The sequence below is a fragment of the Macaca nemestrina genome, chromosome 14 (genome assembly GCF_043159975.1).
Source record: "Macaca nemestrina isolate mMacNem1 chromosome 14, mMacNem.hap1, whole genome shotgun sequence".
Lineage (NCBI taxonomy): Eukaryota > Metazoa > Chordata > Mammalia > Primates > Cercopithecidae > Macaca > Macaca nemestrina.
Genome location: NC_092138.1, coordinates 56,861,293 through 56,887,372, shown reverse-complemented (window position 1 = coordinate 56,887,372; position 26,080 = coordinate 56,861,293). Strand labels below are relative to the sequence as shown.

At 40.0% G+C, this 26,080-nt stretch overlaps 1 protein-coding gene across 2 annotated transcripts in view; it reads right to left on the bottom strand.

Moving 5' to 3' along the window:
* Window positions 1–26,080, bottom strand: part of LOC105493864 (TEK receptor tyrosine kinase) — a 124,003-nt gene that overhangs the window by 44,382 nt on the left and 53,541 nt on the right. For both annotated transcript variants that reach the window (XM_011761815.3, XM_011761816.3), the window contains exons 3-8: window positions 17,630–17,740; window positions 16,609–16,761; window positions 10,504–10,635; window positions 9,889–10,029; window positions 3,294–3,422; window positions 68–219 (exon numbers count right to left, since the gene is read on the bottom strand). In XM_011761815.3, coding sequence (XP_011760117.1) covers window positions 68–219; window positions 3,294–3,422; window positions 9,889–10,029; window positions 10,504–10,635; window positions 16,609–16,761; window positions 17,630–17,740 — 818 coding nt within the window. The remainder of the gene's footprint in view (window positions 1–67; window positions 220–3,293; window positions 3,423–9,888; window positions 10,030–10,503; window positions 10,636–16,608; window positions 16,762–17,629; window positions 17,741–26,080) is intronic.

Here is a 26,080-nt window from a genome sequence, read left to right as displayed (position 1 = left end):
AGCGGGGTGATTACTACACTGAAAGCATCTCATGGTTTAAGGAGGGCAGATTAAGAATGGCTCTTACATGGAGCACTGTCCCATCCGGCTTCACCAGGGTCATTTCTTCATTAGTAGGTAGCGGCCAGCCAGAAGCTTTGCAAATGGGATTAAATTTACCACTGTTTACTTCTATATGATCTGGCAAATCCACTATCTTTGGGGTCATCCTTGGTATGCCTGAAGGAAGAAAACAGCACTGTGAAATCTAATATTTAACAGAGCCAGCAGCAGTAGTAATAATAAAAATAGCTACTTTAGTAAGTCATGCACTGGGCAAGAATTTTGCAAATATTTTATTGTTTTATCATCACATAAGACACCTGTGATGTGGATGCTATTGTGATCTCCCATTTTATGGATGAGGAGACAGAGGCTCACAGCCCAGATTCAGACTCTCTTTATAAATCCAGAGTCCACACTCTTCACCACAAGGCTATGCTCCTTTCATGAAGCAGGGAGGAACAGTCTCAATATTAAAATGATTATCATGGCCATATCTCCCCTAGACTTTGCTGTTCAGTCCCCCTCTTTCATTTTACTGAATGATTACAAAAATACAACAAAAAAACTAGTTCTTCTTCCACTCATCAGTTAACCCCATGGTATTGCTGATCAACAGCATTGTCCTCAGTTTAGGTATGTGAGAGGGTCTCATTCATTGGGAAGTCTGCAAATAGCAGATAAATAAGAGGAAAAGGTAAATAAAGTTGCTCACCAAAGAAGTACATCAAAGAAGTGGAATCTAACTTCCCCAAATCAGTATCTCCTCAACAGCCAAATCGAAAATGTTGCTGCCAATATTGAAAGAAGGAAAAATGTCTGTGGTGTCAATAAAGGTAATGGTGTCAGGATTTCTTGCCTAATATCTACATAGTAAAGAATGAATAACCCTGAAATACACCAATTTTATTCTGAACCATAGGGTCTTAGGGAACTGTGGACTATTTGTAATTGAATGTGAGACATGTTTGAAAATTGTCCAATACTCAGTAAGCAATGTAGGCGATAGAGGTGCCCTCAGAGCAGCAGTAACTACAGACTGTTCCTTATCTGTGGTGGGAAGAGGTGGGGTCAGTAATGATATTTTATACTGATATCCTGCTTCTCAGGCCTATAATGAAACGGGTAAAGGTGTGGAGGAGAAGGGAAAGAGGTCAATACATACAAGGTTATTCCTTGATATATCTGTAAACTTGGAAAGATTATGGAAAATGTGCCAAATTTTTCAGCCTAAGTAGCTATTTGAATAGGAATTGAAAAACATGTTTTGACACTTTTAAAGCATTTCTTTCCTTCATCGTCCCCTTGTCTTTTCCAAAGTTGGGTGGAGGTGAAGGTGGATGTGCTGGGCTAACGTGGAATCTGGGAAGGGAGCTACTCTCTGAAAGCCCTAGTGACACCCTGGTTAACTTGTCTTAGATTCTCTCATCAGAATGCACTCCTTTTGCAGCATCAGCAGAAGGGAACAGACAGGAAGGAACAAAGTACAAAATTCAAATCCTTAAACTTGCTAGTTGCCCACGTTCAGTACAATCCCCTAGTAGCCCCATGGCATTTCCTTCCCTTTCTAACCACTCCCTGATTCCTGCCCTGTAGTAAAGTCCAGGCTTGGCAAAAAAAGAAAAAATATAAAGTTTAAGGACTTTGAGAAAACACTTGCTGGCATCCCACCCCCAACTCCCAATATTTGTTCTGATTTCCAAAAGTAACAGAAAAAAAGACCGTAGCTGTATTATTATGAGTGTAGATTTCACTGGATATATGTTTATTTCAAAAGCATTTATATTTACATGATTGAAAAAGCAATATATATTTATTATTTAAGTTTGAAGATACATATGTCTGCTTCTTTTAATTTTAAAAAGTATATTCTAGGGCAGTGGATAGCAAACATTTTCTGTAAAGAGAGCAAATATAGTCAGCTTTGCAAGCCATGTTTTCTGCTCTTGTAGTACAAAAGCGGCCACAGACAACATACTATAAATGAACAGATGTGGCTGTGATCCAAAATTTTTTTCTTTATAATAACAGATGGTGAGAAATAAAAAGGAATGAAGTACTGATATATGCTACAACATAGATAAACCTCAAAAAAGGTGTGGCAAATGAAGCTAGTCACAAATGACGACATACTATACGATCTTGTTTATGGCATATAAAATGTCAAGAACAGGCCATCTACAGAGATGGAAGATACAGCTGACCCTTGAATAATACAGGTTTGAACTGCACGGATCCACTGACATATGGATTTTTTTCAATAAATATATTGGAAAATTTTTTGGAGATTTAGGATAATTTGAAAAAACAAACTGTGTAGCCTAGAAATATCAAAAAATTAAGAAAAAGGTATGTCATAAAGGCATAAAATATATAGAGATACTAGTCTGTGTGCTAATTGACTATGTTATCGGTAAGGCTTCTCGTCAACAGTAGGCTATTAGTAGTTAAGTCTTTGGGGAGTCAAAAGTTCTATGTGGATTTGCTACTGTGAGGAGGGTCAGTACCCCTAGCCCCCATGTTGTTTAAGGTCAACTGCAAATTAATGGTTGTCAGAAACTAGAAGGACTGGAGAATGGAAGTTTCTGCTAATGGGTACAAGGTTTCTTTTGGTATGATGAATGTGTTGTAAAATTAGATTATTGCAATGATTGCACAGCTCTGTAAATATGCTAAAAACCATTGAATTGTACATTTTTAAAATGTGAATATTATAATATAAAAATTGTATCTCTATAAAGTTGTTTGGAAAAAGACAGTGGGCTGGATTTAATCTGTGGGTTAAAGTTTGCTGGCTCCTGCTGGAGAGTAATTTCCGAACTAGAATTACATAAAATTTCATTTTGAGCATAATCTTTTCTATTTGTTTTATTCTTTCTATTGCTTTAAAAATATCCCCTGTCTAAATCCATCCCAAATTGCTCTTTCTCTGTTACGCATATCCAGGGAAAAGGCTGGTCCTAAAGAAGGGAGCAGAAGAGGTAGAGCTCTCAGCTGGCCAGTCATCACTTAAGCTGCTACAAAGAGCACATGGTTTATGCCTAGTGCAAAGAGAAATAAAGCCTACTATTAGGGTCAGTAAAGAAGAATTAAAATGCTGTGCTTTAGAATTTAGGATAAATTATTCCCAGCTTCTAGATGCAAACAAAAGAGGCTTGAGGATCTTAGGGTGCCGGCACAAGAATTATACCAGCAAAGCTCAGTTCAGACATGCTGAACATGGCCCTGACTACAGTGTTACCTTGCTTTACCTTCTCTCTCACACTGGAGTCCCTGCCGTCCTGGAGAGCAGAGACATCCTTGGAAGCGATCACACGTCTCCCCATTGCTGCAGCTGCACCTAAGCTTACAATCTGGCCCATAAAAACCATGGTGGCATGCTGTAAACAAAGACATCAAAAAACCAGTATTAATCCAGGGGAAGAGAGGAAACTAAGGCTGGAGGTACTCAGTTTTACTTTTCTCTCTAAGTCATCAACTTTGTTGATTTGTGTAAGGTAGGGTATAATTTATCTGAATTACCAGGAATTTAAAAAGCTGGGGAGTTCTGCCTCCAAAAAAGTTGAATGAGCTCCTATCAGGCCAACTGTCCTGTAGATACAACTACATTTAGAAAATAACTTCCTGAAAGCACTTAAGAGTGGGATAGGAAGAAAAAAGACCTAGAAGATTCTGGAGGGGAATTGAAATTTGGAAGATGGGAATGATGTGTTTCCCAATTTTCAGCTTTTAGCTTAATTGTTAGGTACAGTTGACACCACATATGGAAGCTAAAATTCCAAAGAAAACCTGCAGTCTACTGGTCTGATGAATCAGAGGACAGAGTCAGGAAAACCACAGCCACTGGAAAGAGAGGGAAAACCCAGAGAGTCAGAGAAAAGTCCCAGGTCTTTGGCTGATCCTTGATCCATGCATGTTCAATACAGACTCAAAGCAGCCCAGCTAAAGATAAAAGAGCTAAACTGAGTTTGACCTGATTCCTAACAGTGAGTTTGAGGTTTGAATCCTACCAAGTTAATTGCCTGCTAAAACAAAACAATATCAACATTCCTGAAAGGAATATATCATATTCCAGAGTCTCCACAATGTAACATTTTCAATGTTCAAGATACAATCCCAAGAAGAAATGGAGAAGTAAGGCCCATTTTTTAAGGGAAAAGAAAATCAACAGAGACCAACTGTGATGACTCAGATGTTGGAACAGACAAGAATTTTAAAACAATTATAATAACTATGCTCAGTGAGGTAAAAGAAGATACGTTCATAACAAATGAAGCAATGAGAAACTTCAGCAGGGAAATAGAAAGTATTTTTAAAAAGCAAAAAGAATTCTAAAACTGAAAAACACAATATTTGAAATCAAATAATCACTGTATGGACTTAGCAACAGAATGGAGATGACAAAAGAAAGAGTCAATAAACTTGAAGCAACATCAATAGATAGCCAATCTGAAGAAGAAAAGTAGGGAAAAGCTTGGGAAAAAATGATTATTAATCCTTAGGGACCCATAACACAAAACATCTAACACACATGTAATTGGAGGTCCAAGAAAGATCAGAGAGAAGGGGTTAGAAAAAATATTTGAAGAAATAATGGTTTAAATTATCCCAATTTGTTGAAATTTACACATTCAAAAATTTGTTAAGCCCTTAGCAGAATAAATATAAAGTAAAGTATGCATAGGTATATCATAGTTAAACTGCTAAAAACTAAAAATCAAGATAATTTAAAATGTTAGTTTTTAAGACTGTTTCTTTATAGTAGAATATTTAAGTCATTCAAATTATGTTTTGGTACTTGTAATAAGCTCCTGGGAGGACAGGGTAGAAGGATTATTTTCCCTTGGAGCTCACTAAACCTTCCAGGACAATTCTTAGAATTTGGTACATGGCAAATGGATTCTGTTAACTGAGTGTCCTTATTTTGGTCAACTGTAACATTACTAGAAGGCTTCTAACCAAAAATTAATGCAAAAGCTTGTCTTTTGGGGCACTGATGATTTGTTTTGGTTTTGTATTTTATTCACCCAGCTAAAATGCAGTCTTTTATTTTTAGTATCAATCACAACAAAGTTTTCTACAAATTCAATATAATCACTATCAAAATTGCAATGGAATTTTTCACAGAGATAGAAAAAACAATTCTAAAATTTATATTGAACCACAGAAGGCCTAGAATAGCCAAAGCAATATTGAGCAAGAAGAAAAATGCTAGAGACATCACATTACCTGATTTCAAAATATATTACAAAGCTATAGCAATAAAAACAGTATGGGACTGGCATAAAAACAGACATATAGACCAACGGAACAGAACTGACAGCCCAGAAATAAATGTACACATTTACAGTTAACAGATTCAGGCCGGGCGCAGTGGCTCAAGCCTGTAATCCCAGCACTTTGGGAGGCCGAGACAGGCGGATCACGAGGTCAGGAGATCGAGACCATCCTGGGTAACACAGTGAAACCCTGTCTCTACTAAAAATACAAAAACTTAGCCGGGCGAGGTGGCAGGCGCCTGTAGTCCCAGCTACTCGGGAGGCTGAGGCAGGAGAATGGCGTGAACCCGGGAGGCGGAGCTTGCAGTGAGCTGAGATCTGGCCACTGCACTCCAGCCTGGGTGACAGAGCGAGACTCCGTCTCGAAAAAAAAAAAAAAAACAGATTCAACAAAAGTATGAAGAACACACAACAGGGAAAGGATAATCTCTTCAATAAATGGTCCTGGGAAAACTAGATAACCACAAGCAGAAGAATAAAATTAGAACCTCATCTCATTATATTCAAAACTCAATACAAAATGGACTAAAGACACAACATAAGACCTGAAATTGTAAAACCACTAGAAGAAAACAGAGGGGAAAAGCTTCTTGATATTAATCTGGGCAATGATGTTTTTGGATATGACCTCAAAAGCACAGACAACAAAAGCACAAATAGACAAATGTGATTGCATCAAACTAACAAGCTTCTGCACAGCAAAGGGAACAATCAACGGAGTGAAGAAACAATGTATGGAACAAGAGACTGTATTTCCAAAGTATACACCTGATAAGAGGTTAATATCCAGAATATACAAGGAACTCAAACAACTTAATGGCAAGAAAACAACCTGATTAAAAAATGGACAAAGGACCTGAATAGACATCACCTTTTTTTGTTTGTTTTGTTTTTTGAGATGGAGTTTCACTCTTGTTGCCCAGGCTGGAGTGCAATGGCATGACCTCGGCTCACTGCAACCTCCACCCCTAGGTTCAAGCAATTCTCCTGCCTCAGCCTCCCAAGTAGCTGGGATTAAAGGCATGCACCACCATGCCTGGCTAATTTTGTATTTTTAGTAGAGACGGGGTTTCTCATTGTTGGTCAGGCTGGTCTCGAACTCCCAACCTCAGGTGATCCACCTGCCTTGGCCTCCCAAAGTGCCGGGATTACAGGTGTGAGCCACCGTGCCCAGTCGACATCTCTTAAAAGAAGACATACAAATGGCCAACAGGTATATGAAAAATACCCAACCTCACTGATCATCAGAGAAATGAAAATCAAAACCACAATGAGATATCACATCACGCCTGCGAGCATGGCAAGGATGTAGATAATAGGGAACCCTTGTATGCTGTTGGTGGGAATGTAAATTGGCATAGTCATTATGGAAAACAATATGGAAGTTCCTCAAAACACTCAAAATAGAACTACCGAGTGATCCAGCAGTCCTATATCTGGTATATATCCAAGAGAAATGAAATCACTATCTCAAAGAGACATCTGTATTCTCATGTTCATTGCAGCATTACTTACAGTAACCAAAATATGGACTTGACCAAGTGTCCATCCATGGATGAATGGATAAAGAAAACGTGGTATGTACACATATATAAAGGCATATTATTCAGCCTTTGAAAAGAAGGAAATCCTGTCATTTGCAACAACATGGATGAACCTGGAGGGCACTGTGCTAAGTGAAATAAGCCAGGCATAGAAAGGTCAATACTGTAAGATCTCTTCTATACATGGAATCTAAAAAAGTCAAACTTATAGAAGCAGAGTAGCATAGTGGTTCCCAGGGACTGAAGGGTGGAAAAATGGGGAGATGCTGGTCAAAGGGCAAAAACTTTTAATTACACAGGGTAAGTAAGTTCTGGAGTTCTAATATACAGTGTGGTGGCTAAACTTAATATTACTGTATTGTATACTTGAAATTTGCTGAGCAATCTTAAATGACAGATGATAACTGTGTGAGGTGATGGATATGTTAATTAGCTTAATAGTGATAATCATTTCACAATGTATACATATATCAAAATATCACATTTTGCACCCTAACTACATACAATTTTTATTTAGCAATTAGGCCTTGATAAAGCTGGAAAAAAACTTAATCACAACTTCTTACTCAAAGCAGATGGTAGAAAGGTTGAGAACTATTAATAAGCATAAAGGAAATCTGACTACTGAAATCAAGTTTCTTTTGGGATGGTAGAAGATCTTAAAATATCATGAAGCCTTGATTTTTTTAGTTTCTAGAATACATTGTAACTTTCTTCCTGGCAAAGGGTTCTGAATGACTTTGAATGATCATGTATTTGCACAGTGGAATTCCCGTTCTCTTTATTGTCCCCACTATTTGCTTCAAAAATTTTTATTATTGCTTATTTTCTCAGATAGAAACCAGCCCCGATACATAAAACGTGCCAATGTACAATCTATTGTTGACTATTCTAAATCCTGGACTATTAAAGGAGACCATGTCCTTAAGTAGTTACTGTTAGAAATGTCTCCTTGCTTTCCTACTGCTTTTTGGATGGATTGAACAGGATAGTAACTGTTGAAAGGAGTCTGGAAGAATATTAGAACAGTTCTACTCATAAAATCTTCTTGGCCGGGCGCGGTGGCTCAAGCCTGTAATCCCAGCACTTTGGGAGGCCGAGACCGGCGGATCACGAGGTCAGGAGATCGAGACCATCCCGGCTAACCCAGTGAAACCCCGTCTCTACTAAAAAATACAAAAAAACTAGCCGGGCGAGGCGGCGGGCGCCTGTAGTCCCAGCTACTCGGGAGGCTGAGGCAGGAGAATGGCGTGAACCCGGGAGGCGGAGCTTGCAGTGAGCTGAGATCCAGCCACTGCACTCCAGCCTGGGCGAAAGACCCAGACTCCGTCTCAAAAAAAAAAAAAAAAAAAAAAAAAAAAAAAAAAAAAAAAATCTTCTTGATTTCTTGATCCAGGAATGGGCTAGAATGAGCTCATGAAATGTACTCTTATAAACCTGGGCCCAGAGACACATTCACTATGAAGCAGATGAAGTTTATGTTCTAGAGACTGCCTGCATGCACCCTTTCCTGGGTCCTAGCAAAGTGTTCGTAGTTTGCATAAGATTCTATTTTTTTTTTAAAAAAAGACGGATCTCCCTGCCTGGAGTCACCTTTTACCTTAAGATGCACACTTCAGAGGCCAGATGGGATTCCTGCACTGCTGTGGCTCATTCCATGTTCCAGGGAGGCAGACATAGCATTGAGAGGGAACCGAATGAGGTATTGCAGGTGGCTGAAGCTAACTTTTGTGTAACTCTCCTCTTTGTCCTCCTCCTCCAAGCCCCTGGAGCTGTGCTGTCCAGTACAGTTAGCCACATGTGGCTATGGAACCCTTAAAATATGGCTAGTCCAAATTGAAATTTCAAAGACTTACTATGAAAAAGGGAGTGTTAAATATCTTATTAATACTTTTTTCTATTGATTACATGTTGAACTGATAATATTTCTAACATATTGGGTTAAATAATAGATCAAAATTATTTCACCTATTTCTTCTCACTTTTTTAATGTGGACACTAGAAAATTTTAAATTCTATATGTGGATGGCTTATATTTCTACTGAATTGCTCTGCCCTGGAGCATTGTTATCAAGTTGCTGGGACCCCAGTGTAGCTACCATGAGTGCTGGATATGGGAAAAGCTGACTTTGTGAGATAAACACTGAAAAGCCTTTGAGCTCTGGCTAATTCACAATATTAATATACATTAAGGACGTTCTGTCACATTTGTCTGCAGGTTCATGTTGAGCTACCGTGTGACAGTAGATGTGAAACACATACTGAAAAGTAGATGTCAGATGCACTCCACCAAGCCTGGTCAAACAGGAAAGCTTATTTTAGAAAGGGCAGAGGGACTCTGAGTAGGTGAAGTTAGTACTGCTTGCATAAGGTCCACAGCAGGTAAGATTTTAACTTCTTCAATTTTTGAGCCCCAAATCCTGTCTGGATCTGACCTAAACGCTCTGATTTTGATTTTTTTTTTTTTTTTTTTTAAAGACGAGGTCTCACTCTGTTGCCCAGGCTGGAGTGCAGTGTGCAATCATAGCTCACTGCAGCTTCAAACTCCTGGGCTCAAGGGATCCTCCTGCCTCAGCCTCCTGAATAACTGGGACAATAGGCATGTGCTGCCATGCCTGGCTACAGCTGTGATGTTATGATTCCCTGGAAAAAAAAAAAAAAAGTCTTCTATAGTCTTCCTACTCAAAGTGTGGTCTGAAAACCAATAGCATCGGAACTACTTGGGAGCCTGTTCGAAGTGCAGAACCTTGGGCTGCAGTCCCTGCCTACCAAATCAGAATCCATGCTTTAGTAAGATCCCCAGATGATAGTTATGAGAAGTACTTTCTTTCTATGTGGTCCAGATTTTTATTGTGAAAATATAATTAACATTGGATGTAAACATCCATGATTCAAAATCCTGTCATCCAATAGTGGGTAACTAAGCAGTCCAGGTATATCCTATATTGTGATTTCCAGCAAACTAGATCTCCTTTGTATACCTGCTAGAACATTTTCTGTCCAAGAGTGTGATTGGTCCATACCTTCATTGCACTGCAGACCCTTCCAGCCTGTGGCACAGGAACACCCATAGGGGTCAGGGAGACAGAACACGTAAGACTTGCATCCATCTTGTCCACTGCACCTTTCTTTACAAGTTCTGCCAAATGTGTGCCGTTCACAAGCTTTGGAAGGAAAAGAAAAGATGGTTCAGAGTCAAATATGCAACCCTTTGAAATACATAATTCTTTGGATTCATTTCTCCTAGTCTAGTGAATATGGGAAACAGTCAAATCTCAGCTGTGGCATAGTAGGATGAACACACCCTTATGGCCCATTTTACTGAGAGTGAAACTGTCCCGCAGAGAGGACATCAGGGACATCACTCACAATCATGCAGGTTTGTGCACTGCACAAACCTAGGGGGCAGCATTCGCATTGTAAACATCATAGATCTGTATATTTATTATAACTTTCTAGTGGTTGGCAATAAAGAGCCTTTAGGAAAAGGCACCTTTTTCTAATTCACACACAGGTACCATCTGACCTAACAGAGGCCATTTAGCTTCCATTCCCATCTGTGTCCAGATCTAAAATTCTAGATCCAGCAACAACGGCTTTTTAAATCCACAGCTTACTTATCAAGTCTCTTGACTTACCCTTCTCACATGTCCTTCCCATAAACCCAGGAGGGCAAATGCATTCCCCAGTATCTTCATGGCAGACACCATTGTTGACACAAACAGTACAGAGACGGTTACATTCAGGTCCCCACTTCTGAGCTTCACACCCTTTTGTTAAGGAAAACAAGGCTGTGGTGAGTACAGCACATCCACTCAACAAATCCTTACTGAGCACTTACTGTGTGTCAGTCATTTCAGTGGACAATGGTGAATGAAGATAAAATACAGGCTCTGCTCTCTAAAAGCTAATTGTCTAATATGGGAGACAGACATGTAAACAAGAAATTGTGATAGAAACAAAGACAAGGAGTACCTAACTCTGTCTGGTGGATGGAAGAGGGCATAAAGGAAGGCTTCCCAGAGGATATGGTGTGCAAGCTGAATCTGCAGGACCAACTAAGTAGCAAAGAAGATAAGGCTGGAGAGTGTGTTCCAGGCAAAGGCAAGGCACGGGAAGAGAACGTGGCCATGTCCAAGGAGCTGCATGGTTATAGGCTGGCGCTGTGGTTTTCAAAGTGTGGTTTCTGACCAGTAGCATCCCCATCATCTGGGAATCTGTTAGAAATGCAAACCCCAGACCCCACCCAACCACGACCTACTGAATGAGAAATTCTAGAAGTGGCCTAGTAATCTGTGTTCAACAGTCCCTGCAGGTGATTCTGATGTATGCTAGAGTTTGAGAACCTCTGGCGTAGATTATGTGGAGGAGGGATAAGGCTACAAAGAGAACGAGTAGCAGGAACTAGTAGCCTCCACCTATTTTTCAGCTGGAAAACCATATAAGAAGTGAAACAAGATAGGCAAAACCTAAAGTCCAAGGATAGTAAAATCCTTGTAGATTCAGATTTCCTGGCCACTTCTAACACTTGATGATTTTTGATTGTTAATTAGGTCCTAGGATAGCTTCTAATATAAGGAAAACCCAGGGGGGTTGGAATGACCCTTTGTGGTCAGGAATTTAGTTTCATTTCTCATCTGAAGGGAACTAGTGTCTTTGTCCTGTTGTTAGTCTCATGGTGGTAAGCTTGGGCCTGTGCCTACAGCTGATGGAACCTTATCATTTCTTTAGCAAGAACTCCTGGTTATCAGTATTTTCTCTACAGTAATCAAGAAGACTACCAACACACATAATTTCTTACAGTCTTCCACTTAATAGATAAAGGTACAAAATGTCTAAAAACTAATATTTATATTCCTCAATACATAAAGGGAAAGAGGTTTTGTGCAATTAGTGATTTCTTGAGAGCCAGACTGCAGGTTATTTACACATGTTGAAAACCAATGGTGGCAGGCAATGTAGATGGCAATGAGCTTCCTGTGACATTAAACTGTACCCAGCCCTGTACCTACCTACAGACCTATCCCAGCGTCACTTCTCATCCCAGGAAGGAAGGAAGAATAAAGCTTTAGGGAATAATAGAGGTGATTTCTTGGGGATGGAGAGGTCAAGAAAAGAGTTTGTTGATAAGCAACAAGTATACAATTAGGCATCTATTTTCTTCAAAGGCCTTGTGATTTTGTATTTTAAGAAACGCTACTTTCGAAAATCTTGCCAGAGAGCAAATCTACAGAAAAGGAAATCCTATTGTGATTTTTTAATAAATCTTTAAGCACTGACTGTTTCTAAGTTTCAATTCATCCTGTAGAGATGTTGATATGGTTTGCCTCTGTGTCCCCACCCAAATCTCATCTCCAATTGTAATCCCCACATGTTGAGGGAGGGACCTATTTGGAGGTGATTGGATCATGGGGGTGATTTCCCCCATGCTGTTCTCCTGTGAGAGAGTTCTCATGAGAGCTAATGGTTTTATTTTATTTTATTTTATTTTATTTTATTTTATTTTATTTTATTTTATTTTATTTTATTTGAAAGAGAGTCTGGCTCTGTTGCCCAGGCTGGAGTGCAGTGGCAAGATCTCGGGGCTCACTGCAACCTCTACCTCCCAGGTTCAAGCTATTCTCCTGTCTCAGCCTCCCAAGTAGCTGGGATTACAGATGTCCACCACCACGCCCAGTTAATTTTTTTTGTATTTTTAGTAGAGACCAGGTTTCACCATGTTGGCCAGGCTGGTTTTGAACTCCTGACCTAAGTGATCCACCCACCTCAGCCTCCGAAAGTGCTAGGATTACAGGCATGAACTACCATGCCTTGCCAAGCTACTGGTTTTAAAGTGTGGCATTTCCCCACTTTGCATGCACATGCTCGCTCTCTCTCCTGCCGCCTTATGAAGAAGGTGCTTGCTTCCCCTTTGTCTTCTGCCATGACTGTAAATTTTCTGAGGCCTCCCCAGCCATGCAGAACTGAGTCAATTAAACCTCTTTTCTTCATAAATTACCCAGTCTGAGGTAGTTCTTTATAGTGGTGTGAAAACTGACTAATACAGATACCCTACAGTTAAGAGAAGTGGACACATGCCTTCAACTTTATCTCATTTCTTCATAAACATCAAAGAACTCATACAGGGGAGAAATATTCTTAAATGAGATGATTGTGATCCAACTTAAACTTTCTTAGAATGATTTGAGATATTAGCTGTGCTTGTTGAATGGTTTCATTAAAATACTCCTAACCACAAAGGAGAATGAACACAGACTCCTAGCAAACTGAAGAGACAGCTTGGATATCAAAATGTGTTAGAAATCTTTTGCTTTATCTTTAAAGCTCAGGTGAATTTCATACTCTAGTTTATAGGTTTGTTTTAGTATTAAAGTTTTTTTAAAGCTTTAAGCCTTTTACCACTGTGTTATTGTGATATAATAATATATATGTTACATATATAGTCTCTTATATTTTATATATACATACACACACATACACACATATATATGTATGTATGTGTGTATATATACATATACACACACACACACACACACACACACACACACACACACGCATAATATATATGTAGTCTCTTCCCTGGTTCCTGGCACAGAGTTCCTAAAACCCCTGGAATCTCTCGAGTGGTAAGAGTGCCTTTTGTATGCTAATGAGAGGACTGGTGGCTGGTGGTCCCTAGATAGCTTCGGATGAGGGCTAGTCACCAGAAATACCAAGGCATGATTAAAGTTGTGATATTCAGCCTCACCCCCGAATCTCTAGGGAGGGGCTAAAGGCTGCATATTGAATTGATCAATGGCCAATGATTTAGTCAATTATGCCTACCTAATGAATCCGCCATAAAAACCCAAAAGGGCAGGGTTCAGAGAGCTTCCAGATCACTGAACACACGGAGGTTCCTGGAGGGTGAGGTACCTAGAGAGCACACGGACGCTCTGCACCCCTCCCCATACCTTGCCCTGTGCATCTCTTCCACCTGGCTGTTCGTCTTATCCTTTGTAATATTCTCTATAATAAGATGGTAAATGTGTTTCCCTGAGTTCTGTGAGCCCTCCTAGCAAATTAACCCAACCCAAGGGGGAGTCTCGCCTCCAGTTTATGATATACGGTCAGTCAGAGACATAGGTCACAACCTGGGGCCTGCAACTGGCATCTAAAGTAGGGGCAGTTTTATAGGACTGACCACTTAACTAGTAGGGTCTGATGCTATTTCCAGGTAGAGTCGGAATTAAGTCAAACTGCAGGATACCCAGCTGATGTCTGCTAGAGAATTGGATAGGGTGTAAGGAAAACTCCCTACGCATTGGTGTCAGAAGTGTTGTGTTCAGTGAGAGCAGAGATTAGGAAAAACGCTTTGATTTTCCTCTCTCAAACAACTATATATCAACATGTATAGACAGTTTGACCTTCCTAGAAGATGTACCCCATTTACCCTCTGAGTACACCTAGTACATGGTGTTATATCAGACTCCAGAGAAACTATCTAAATGAAATAAACGCAAATTGCTTCCTTGCCATTCAGTCTCTCCTGAGTAGTGGAATAAAAGGGGATGTCACTTGCTTCTCCCAAGGCCACAGAAACTTCATGTAAAGGTAGCTGTGAGGCAAGCTATTAGAAGCTGAATATTGCAGTTTTGCTATCATCATAAATTATATGTTTTAAAGATTCATCTTACAAAAAGGCTGCTCTGACATTTAATAGAAGTCAAGCACAGTAGTCATCTAGGAGGAAACAGGTCCTGGGTACATGGAAAGATGCCTCTCGACTCAAGCCCAAATAGTCCTGCCTATAAAACACCTTGCTATATTTTATGTCCACAGAGGTGGCTAAGCATGGAGCATAAACTAGATGAATCACACTTCTCATACTTCTACTGTCAGTTTTCAATATTTATTTAGGTAATTATTATACATGTGCCTGCTCTGATTGGGAATGACACAAAGGACAGGGATTTATCTTATGATCCTGTATTCTCAACACCAACACAATTCTTGGCACAGATTTAAGATCAACATATTTTGGTAAACGAATGGGGGAACATAATGCAAAGCAAATGAATTGGAGATGCCAATCATTAGAGGAATGACAGAGAAGCCCAGGCATTTAGACCTGAAGACTTCAATATTTAATATTATGAAAACCTGATACAGCTGGGGAGAATTCAGGGCAAATCATTTTCTTTCTATTCATCAAGTTCCTGTAAAAATTACAGGAAAATGTAATGGTGATATTTATGCCCCACTTCAATAGTTATAATGGAGAAAAAAAGTGTTTACTAGTTCTAACTCTTACATTTTTCAAAACTGAAAATAAAAATCACACTTAAGAGTTACATGACCTAGGAAGTGTGGGGTTTACAGGAGGCAATGTTTAAGTAGACTTTAGTCTAATCCAAGAGGTCCAACTCATCCCCCTAGAGCAGACACCTTTCAGTGAGACTGCTTTCCTCATTGTGATCCCCCTTTTTATATGGATGATTATGCTGTACAAATGTGAGCTTCTAGTGCCTGTAACTTGTAGTACGTGGATCCACCCTTGTCTGTAGCTCACTGGTCTAGGCTGATAGACATCTAATATATGTTAGGCCAATCTCATTATTCTTCCTGGAAATTCAAAGTTTGGAAGTGAAAGAAACATTGCTGAAGCTGAGTCATGGTAAAAGCAGCATCTCTGAGAGAAAGCCCTCTCCCCTACCACCCACACCAACCACAACCGAGCCTCAGCTCTTCCTTGAAGCTTATCTTTACTGGAACTTGCTTTATAGTGTTTTGGTTGTTGTTGTTGTTTTTTTTTTTTTGGGACAAGGTCTTGCTCTTTCATCCAGCCTGGCCCACTGCAGCCTCGACCTCCCGAGTTTGAACTATCCTCCTACCTCAACCTGCCAAATAGCTGGAACTACAGGCATGCATCACCATGCCTGGCTAATTTTTGTATTTTTTGTAGAGATGGGGTTTTGCCATGTTGCCCAGGCTGGTCTCAAACTCTTGAGCTCAAAGGGCCTCTCAAAGTGCTGAGATTACAGGCATGAGCCACGATACCCGGCCACTTTTCAGCTTTCCCATCAATATATTAAGAGTCCTTAGTGTCCTCCTCTTGTATGGTTTGGCTGTGTCCCTACTCAAATCTCATCTTGAATTGTAGTTCCCATAATCCCCATGTGTTGTGGGAGGAACCCAGTAGGAGGTAATTTAATCATGGGGGCAGTTGCCCTCATGCTGTTCCCATGATAGTGAGTGAGTTCTCATGAGATATGATGGTTTTATATGGTGCTTCCCCCTCTCCTTCACTCTCATTCTTCTCTCTCCTGCCACCATGTGAAGAAGGATGTGTTTGCTTCCTCTTTTGCCATGATTGTAAGTTTCCTGATGCCTCCCCAGCCATATTGAACTGTGAGTCAATTAAACCTCTTCCCTTAATAAATTACCCAGTCTCAGGTATGTCTTAATAAAGAGCATGTGAAATTAGAAATGATTTGCCCTGAATTTTCCCCAGCTATGTCAAATATTTGTAATATTAAATATTTTAAGTCTTCAGGTCTAAATACCTGGGTTCCTCTGTCATTCCTCTGATGATTGCTATCTCTTATTCATTTGCTTTGCAGCATAAGAACAGACTAATACCACCTCCAACCAATCCCTGGTTTTTGCTTAAGAAGCCATAGTTCGTTTCTATTACCTGCAACTAAAAATCTTAACAACCTGACAACTACACCATCACAAATGGTGGCCTCTCCATCACTTACTCCGGACTATCAGCCTGGTGAAGGCCGAGGTGAAGAGGTTTCCTCCTATATACCTGGCCGAGTACACTCCAGCATCCTGGGGCTGAGCATGAGGCAGGTGTACTTCTAGAATATCAGGTACTTCATGCCGAGGCACTGAATGGATGAAGGAACCTAGTAAGAGGGAAGAGTGAAGAACAATAGGTCACACTGAAACATTCCTGTTTCCTTGTCTGGTTTCTTCACTTAATCAGCTTTCCCTGACGTGGTAAAGAAAATGTGCTCTCACATATTGGATGTGGGAGAAGAATGAAAAGGCTGAACTATTCAGTACTCTCCCAATAGTCCAGAAAGTCATAGTGATAAAACAGATAGGTTAGTCTGTGGGATCTACCACCAAACACATAAAGGTGGGAGTAGTCTAAGTTCTTACATTCTACAGGAAGAGGTGAACATAGTTGGCAGGCAAAGTTAGGTGAAAAATGAGAGGTAACCCTGTCAACTAACCAATTAACCAGGAGATATATATAATTGCTACTCCAGTCTGGAAGTCCTATCCACTCATTCACTTCAGAATGATCCCCATCAATATTCCAGCTGGATCAGGCAACTGACACCGGGTGGTACCAAACCATAGCTAGGTTCTAGACACATTTGGATTACGCAGTTGGACTGCCAGAACTAACAATTGGCTTCCCATGTTTACTGTGGTAATTTCCTAAACCTTGCAATCAACAATGTCAGAATCAAAGAAACTCACATTTTATATGGCTGAAGCTGGGATCTCACATTATGATGGTGTTTTATTGTATGTACATATACCATGTACATTCACATATATGAATTCCACTTTAATATTCTTAAGTAACCAAATATGTCACCTAAGAGGGCTTCTATCATACACAGAATTTGAAAGCTTGCATCATAGCTGCTTTACTTCAAACATCTGCCCACGAGACCACAATAGGAAAATGATCCAATATGTTGTATGTTATCTGATATCTCACATCATAATGGGGAAAGCAATGAAACACATACTCACCATTTTTGTAAATCACTGCATCTTCTTCTTTAATCAATACCTTTTTGAAAGATATGTTCACATTATCTCCCTTGTCCACAGTCATAGTTAAAGTAGCTGGTAGGAAGGAAGCTTTTAAAAGAGAGAAAACAAATACCAAAAATGGGGTCACACATTTTCTCCAGGAGCAATTGAACTTTAAGACTCAGAAAACGAGGGCTGGCACTTGCTAGGTGTCAGATGGTTTTTGTAAAGTGAAAAACAGTGGTGGCTAATTTACACTCTGTAAGAGTGTAAATATATACAAACAATATGCCTATGCACAATTTTTCTATTCAGCGGTTGGGGAGGTGAGGATTTTGTGTTGATTAGTTCAGAGTGAATATCCCTTATCTGAAATACTTAGGGCCAGAAGTGTTTCAGATTTTATTTTTCCATTTTGAAATATTTGCATTATGCCAGCTAAGGATCCCAAATCAGAAAATCTGAAATCCAGAATGCTCCAATGAACATTTCCTTTAAGCATCAAATTGGCACTCAAATATTTTTGGATCTTGGGGCATTTCAGATTTCAGATTTTTGGATTTGGAATACTCAACCTGTACCTATTATCAAACTAAGTCCTGATACTAACAACAAACTACATTAACTGTGAATCTGCCATCCTTTTCCAATCCCAACCAAGTTTTCTCAAAGTGGAAAAAAAAATGAATGAAATCTGAGTTTCCCCAAAGTGAAAGAGAAAAAAACATTTGCCAAATGGCTTTTCCCCGATCCTTTTGTGTTGTTGTTGTTCCAAATAATTCTAATTCTAATTCTAATTTCCATGCATTTCTCAAATAAAATGAGCAAAATGCTGGACTTACTACTCATGGTGTAAATATTGGAAGATTGAAGAATAAAGACAAGGATAGAATCTAATATCTTGCCTTCTACCTTTTAATTATATATGTATGAACTGACATAGTTATGGAACTGGACAGTACTGAGATGTAACTGGGAAAATTATTTTATATTTGACTTATAAAATCATAAGCCAAAGCTGGGCATGGTTGCTCATGCCTATAATCCCAACCCTTTGGGATGCCAACATAGATCACCTGAGGTCAGGAGTTCGAGACCAGCCTGGCCAACATGGCGAAATCCCGTCTCTACTAAAAATACAAAAATGAGCCAGGCGTGGTGGACGCGCCTGTAATTCCAGCTACTTGGGAGGTTGAGGCAGGAGAATTGCTTGAATCCGGGAGGTGGAGGTTGCAGTGAGACAAGATCGTGCCACTGTATTCCAGCATGGGCAACAGAGCAAGACTCAGTCTCAAAAAAATAAATAAATAAATAAATCACAAGCCAATTGATTGCAAATTCCTGTCACTGTGTCAAGCTTGCCATGCAACATTGAATCCCTTGGCTTATTGGACAAGATGTGTGAATAAAATCTTCTAACTTTCTTCCAACAACAAGAGTTTCTGAATGCCTTTAACTTGTATCATAATCTGCAGAAAGCCAAACTCTGTGAGATAAGGAGGTATTAGCTTTAGGCTTTAAGTTAAGCCAATGTTAACAATATAAGGCTCACCACTAAAAGAAGAGAAACAGTCTATCTAACTTTCCTTAATAGGAGGGCAAGAGAGAAGAGAAGGAAACAAAAGACATAAAATGAGAACCAAAGGACCAGAGAAAATCATGGTGTGGAAAAGACGGAATAAGGTGGCAGAAGTTATGCCAAATATGTATTAAAAAACAGGAGCTCATATCAAATTCAGATCAGAAAATCTTAGATTCTAGAATCTTAATTCTAAAACACACACACACACACAAAACTGTGTGCTCTTTTCATGAAGTATACATTCAACATAATGGCACATAAGATTGCAAATAAAGGGATGTAAAAATATATAGCACACTAACACTAAATAAAACTAGCATTGCAACATTTATACAGAAAAAAATTATTATAAAGCTAAAAAACTGTTAGGGATAAAGATGGTCATTTATGTAATGATAAAACAGAACCATCTACTGATAAAACCCTGTTAGATTTTATTCACATGTCATGTTCAGGAAGATATTGTAATCCTGAAATTATATATGCATCTAACAACAGAATTTCAAAGTTCATGACACAAAAAGTGTCAGAATTAAAGAAACTGACAAATCTATAAGCACAGTGGAAACTTTCAGAAATTAAAAAGACTGAAAATTACTAAGAAAATATTTAGAAGATTTTAATAATGCTATTAGAGATCTGTTGAATATTCATTAACCCCTTGCTCAGTTATTGAAATACACATTATTTACCAGAACATTACCTATTTATCTACAAAGCACATCTCTGTTGATAACAAATTCTCTGACCAGAATGCACCTAAATTAGAAATTAATAGCAAAACATCCTGCCCCCCAAAGTAAGAATTCCTATAAAGATTCAGACCACGACCAAGCCTTGGGATTGTACGGATCCTGCTGAGGACCTTGTGATGAACCAGCTGGTCGCTGTGCCCTCATTCTCATCTCATCCATGGCTTTCAGATGGTGGTTTGAGAAAGACTAATCAAGTGTTTTGTGCACCACTGGCTGAGACAGCTACCCTGTGAGAGCAAAAGATGCCTCCAAACCATGCTCAGAAGGACCTGGGCTTTAGGTTTGTCTGCTTGCTTTCACTGGCTGTGGGCTGTGCCTGCTGACCCTAGTATGGGTGCCTTGCACAGACTCCCCTGGTGGTCAGGTATGTAAATGCCTCTGGTACAGATGATGACCTGGGGCAAACCCAGAGAGAGCACGGGGTAGATCATTCCAGCAGTGTGAGAGCTGGAATCAGACACATTCCTGGGCTTGGATCCACCCTCTGCCACCCTTTTTGAAAGAGTTGCTTCACCTCTGCAAATCTCAGTTTTCTCATGTGTAATTGAAAAGTAATAATACCTACCTTCAAAGGTTGTTAGTAATATTTTTTTTTTTTTTTTTTTTTTTTTTTTTGAGACGGAGTCTCGCTCTGTCCCCGGGCTGGAGTGCAGTGGCCGGATCTCAGCTCACTGCAAGCTCCGCCTCCCGGGTTTACGCCATTCTCCGGCCTCAGCCTTCCGAGTAGCTGGGACTACAGGCGCCTGCCACGTCGCCCAGCTAGCTTTTTGTATTTTTTAGTAGAGACGGGGTTTCACCCTGTTAGCCAGGATGGTCTCGATCTCCTGACCTAGTGATCCGCCCGTCTCGGCCTCCCAAAGTGCTGGGATTACAGGCTTGAGCCACCGCGCCCGGCCGGTTGTTAGTAATATTAAGTGATGTAGGCTAAGCCCTGAGGTGCTTAGAGGAGGTCAGTATCCTTCTAATATAAACAGCAACACTGCTGTGCTGACATTTCTGATATGAACCTGAGGGACACTTTTCTCCAGAGCACTAAAATGAACCAGCCATAAAGGAGGAGCAGACAGGGAACTGGACGGTGAGCGGGGCTGGCTTTGCGGGGCTTCTGCTCACATTGCCAAGTGCTTCATTTAGCCCTCCAAATGCATGCAGCTCTTGCTCTCTGTGGCATGCTCCTGGACTCCTATGAGAAGTTTTTTCTGGCCATTTCATGCTGTTGTTCCTGTCTATGTGGTTTGTTTATATTTTCTGCTCCTTTGTGTGAGAATTATTTAGCTGACCGTGGGACTTCTCACTCAGTATTGTGTTCTGAAAGGAACCAAGGTTCCCCAGTAGGCTCAACTCCAAGTAGCTTTCCCCCCACTACTCTGCGACTCTTTATTATTTAGGACTGTGCTTTTTAAGCTCCTGTTTTCTTAGGGGCATTTTCACACCAGAGTTTCACTGCTGTCCACAGTTTCCCTCTGCATGAATGTCTCCAGGCTGGCTGTTCTCTGCTGAGTACTAACGAAGGAAACCCAACATTCATGTTCTACTTTGGGCTTTCTGATGACACAGGAGCCTGGCTTGTATTCAGTACACATATATTGATGTCATGTGACTTGACTAGACCATAAAAACAATAAGCACATTTTAATAGCGCCTACTATGGACCAAGCGCTGTTATAAGCACTTTATACAAATTTAATTGTCAGCCTGGGGGCGGAGGCTCACGCTTCTAATCCCAAAATTTTGGGAGGCCAAGGTGGGAGGATATCTTAAGGCCAGGAGTTTGAGACCAGCCTAGGCAACACAGTGAGACCTCTTCTCTACAAAAAAAATGTTTAAAAATTAGCCAGTTATGGTGGCACCTGCCTGTAGTCCCAGCTGTTCAGGAGGATCACTTGCGCTTAAGAAATCAAGACTGTAGGCCAGGCATGGTGGCTCAAGCCTATAATTCCAGCACTTTGTGAGGCCGAGGTGGGCAGGTCACGAGGTCAGGAGATCAAGACCATCCTGACTAACACAGTGAAACACCATCTCTACTAAAAATACAAAAAATTAGTCAGGCGTGGTGGCGGGTGCCCGTAAGTCCCAGCTACTCAGGAGGCTTAGGCAGAAGAATGTCGTGAACCCAGGAGGCAGAGCTTGCAGTGAGCCGAGATCGTGTCACTGCACTCCAGCCTGGGTGACAGAGTGAGACTCTGTCAAAAAAAAAAAAAAAAAGAGAAATCAAGACTGTAATGAGCTACTGCACCCCAGCCTGGGCAACAGAGGGAGACTCCAACTAAAAAAAAAATTACTTTTTATAATATCCCTATGAGATAGATGCTACAATTATCCTAATTTTACAGATGAGGAAATTAAGGTACAGAGAATCTAGGTAACCTGTCCAAGATCACATAGCATATACATGGGAGAGCCAGGATTTGAACCAAGGAATCTGGCTCCGCATGCTTTCATAGATTATGTAATGTTAGCACTCAAAAGGCTTTTAGGTGCAACCACCTCATTCTATAAATGATATTGCCAAGGCCTAGGTTAGAAGATAACTTGCTTAAGATCATTTGGATGGGCTAATTCATGGGCAGAGCTTAACTAAAAATATAATTCCTTATTCCATAAGGGCTGGAGAAGAAAGTAGGTGGTAGTAAAAGTTATACACAAGTGAAAACACAGATGAAAGACAAGTGAGCTCAATTTTGGTCATCTCCTTTCAGTTTACTTGTTGTATAAGTACCACAGGAAATAATGTAGTTTTATATCTGTGATTATTTTGTACAATTTCACCACAATCCTGTGAAGACAGTATAGCTACAGTTTATCCATATGGGAGATGCAGTTGAGAAAGACTAAGTCCCTTACCCAAGGCCTGTCAACAGTGAATAAACGTGGAAGTTGAGACACAAACTCAAGACCTCCACCCCTAGTTCTCCAGACTTATCTTCTCCAGGTCCACATCCTTAGCTCTCAATTCTAGCCACTTTGAACTGTATTCAGTTCCTTAGCCAGACCTCATCACTCACATCCAAGTCATGAGTTTTCTTTCTTCTTTTCTCATCCTTTTCTCCTAAGCCTCGTCAGTTCCTACTCATTCATCAGTTTCCATTTAGGTATCTCCAGAGACCTCACACAACACCTGGAACACAGGTTAGATGCTCTCATAGCTACTCCCTAAATACCCCTGCATTTTTTCATTATAGCCCCACTCATGGTATATAACCCCTACTAGATTGAGTGTTCCAGGAGGGCAAGATCACATCTGGTTTGAAAGGTAGCACAGGGTGATGGTTAGAGCCAGGCTTCTAGAATCGGGCCTGACTTCACCTTCCCAGATCCAACACTCCGTAACTAGTGAATGCACGTAAGTTACAATAGCTAAGCCTCATCTATTAGTGGGGTCTTAAAAGTCCTCATCTGATACATATTTGATAAAGACTAAGTTAGTAATACATATAAAGTTGCTAGGGGAATGTCAGGCATACAAAGGAAAATGTGTGGCACAAATAGAGGCTCAAGAATAATTGTAGTGGCCAGGCACGGTGGCTTACGTCTGTAATCCCAGCACTTTAGGAGGCCGAGGCAGGTGGATCACGATGTCAGGAGATGGAGACCACCCTGGACAACATGGTGAAATCCCGTCTCTATTAAAAATACAAAAACAAGCTGGGCATGGTGGTGCACGCCTGTAGTCCCAGCTACTCGGGAGGCTGAGGCAGAAGAATCGCTTGAACCCAGGAGGCAGAGGTTGCAGTGAGCTGATATCGTGCCACTGCACTCCAGCTTGGGTGACAGAGCAAGACTCTGTCTAAAAAAAAAAAAAAAGAAGAAGAAGAATTATGGAATGAAAGTATAAATGAACTAAACTGTTTCAGATTTTCCCATTTTCTTGATGCTTTTAACATATTCCTTTGTGTTATTTAGCTGCAAATGGCTCTCCTCGATCAACTTCATAAATCATGTTTGGGAAGTTTGATATTCTTAATATAAAGCTATTTCTCAAATGAAAGTAGGAATAAAATAACCCTGTTTCTTCTAATGGATCAGTTTGAAACAGGTCTTTGGATCTGAAAATGTTTCAAACTTTATATGTAATTTCCTACCCCCAAATGAAATCACCAATGAGGTTTGAGTCAAACTGCTGTTGACTATTTTGGATGATGCCATTGATAAAAACCAGTTTGGCTGTTTGGGGTGTGTGAGCCAATTTAAGCTGTGTTTTGGCACATCTCAAATGGATTTTCCACTTCCTCCACAGATGTACGAGTCAGCAGCAAGCAGGAATATATTGATGTTTATTTTATCCTGCTGTGTCCCTAGGCAGGCATTTCTGAGTTTCCATGATGTTTTAATAACGAATTAACAGTGACATGAAAACATAGTTTTGGAGGGTTTTCCTGATTCACCATAAAGGATTTCACTTTCCTCAAACCAGATTTCCCTCACTGGATGGTCAGCAAGAAAAACAGAACCCGTTCACTAGCCTGAGATGCTGTTATTGTGAAAATGCAGGAGAGAACATACCTATTTTTCCATTTTGTGTAAAACTCCATAATATGTTAATGCATAGTAAAAATTTCTACAATTGAGTAGGAAAATTGTCTCACCAATTTATTACTCAAAGAAATGACAATAATCACAGTTGTTAAACATTTACTGTGAAGCAGATAATATAATTGGTAAAAGTTAAGTGCCTTATTTAATTTTCAAATATGTGTGATAAAATCTCTATCCGTATTTTTTTTCACATGAGGAAAAATTATGACTTCAATTAAGTAACTTGTCCTGAGCCACACCACTCAGCTGCAGAGGTAGACTTGAACCCATATCAGTCTGACTTCCACTCTCATACCTCTACTCTGTGCCCTGCGTTGCTTTTTAGGGCTTCAGGTGGAATCGTTGTACTTTATAAAACAAGAGCTCAGAATCAGGGAGAGTTGTTAACATTAAGGGAGAATGTTATCGAAAGGTGGTGTAGTGGTAATAAATACTGGCTCTGAAGTCAGATCACTTGGCATCAAATGCTATTCCCACCATTTATAAGCTGCTATTATTCTTATTACTATGTACCTTGTTCTGCAGCAATGTATTGCTTTACCTAAGCTTTTAAGGACACATTCACTGTGCAAATCAATGCTTCTTGTCTATTCCAACTTATTTAAAACAAAACAATTTTGTAGGTATTATTATACCCATTTCACAGATGATGAATAATTGAGACCAATAGAAGTTAAATAACATGCCAAAGGCCACACGGCTGGTGAGTGATGGAGAAAGAATTAAAACTCAGGTGAGTATAACTCTAAAAGCCATCTTCTCATTAGTGTTTCTCACTATCCAGGTCTGCCTTTGCCTCATTTAACTGAAATTAAGCCATTCTTTACCTGTGGTTACCTAGACTCTCAGTTTGGGGGGATCATTACAGTGGTTTTTTAACTCGCAACGTTCTGGTCCAGTTTGCTTTACATGTTCTTATTTATACATTGTCAAGGATGACCTCTGGACAGTGCAGTGAGGACACAGTGGCACTTCACATTTTGTTCCCACGAAATGACTGGGGCATAATCTCAGATCATCTTCCTTTAGAATGTGGAAACATCAGCAGAAGAACATTAGTCTTTATTCAAGTCAAATCCAAAATGACACATGTGAAGAATAATAGAGCTGACTTTCAGCCATGATAGCTTTGGCACACCTCACATCCCTTTGTTCAACCTCTCTTCCCTCAGCGGAGAGCTGCATTCCTGGGAATTTCTGTTGCGCACTTTTCCCACTTGCCCTGCTGTCATTTAAAGGTGAACATTCTAGTTTTGCTAAGAAAACCCTTTCCTTCATTTGTAATGAATAGCAATTTTATTACTTTTGACCTTAAAATGAGTTTCCTGCCTTCAAATCTTTTCATTACTACCATTAGCAAATTCAAAGAAATATTTTCAGGTGGACCCTAATGAAAGGCTAACTCTAAAGCCCTGCTACTCAAAGTGTGGTCCACGGTGGAGCAGATTCTCATCACCTGGGACATGTAGAAATGCAGAATCCCAGGACTCTCCCAAACAACCTATTAAATCAGAGTCTGCATGTTTACAAGACCCACAGGTGATCTGTAAGCATGTTCAACTTTAAAAAGCATTG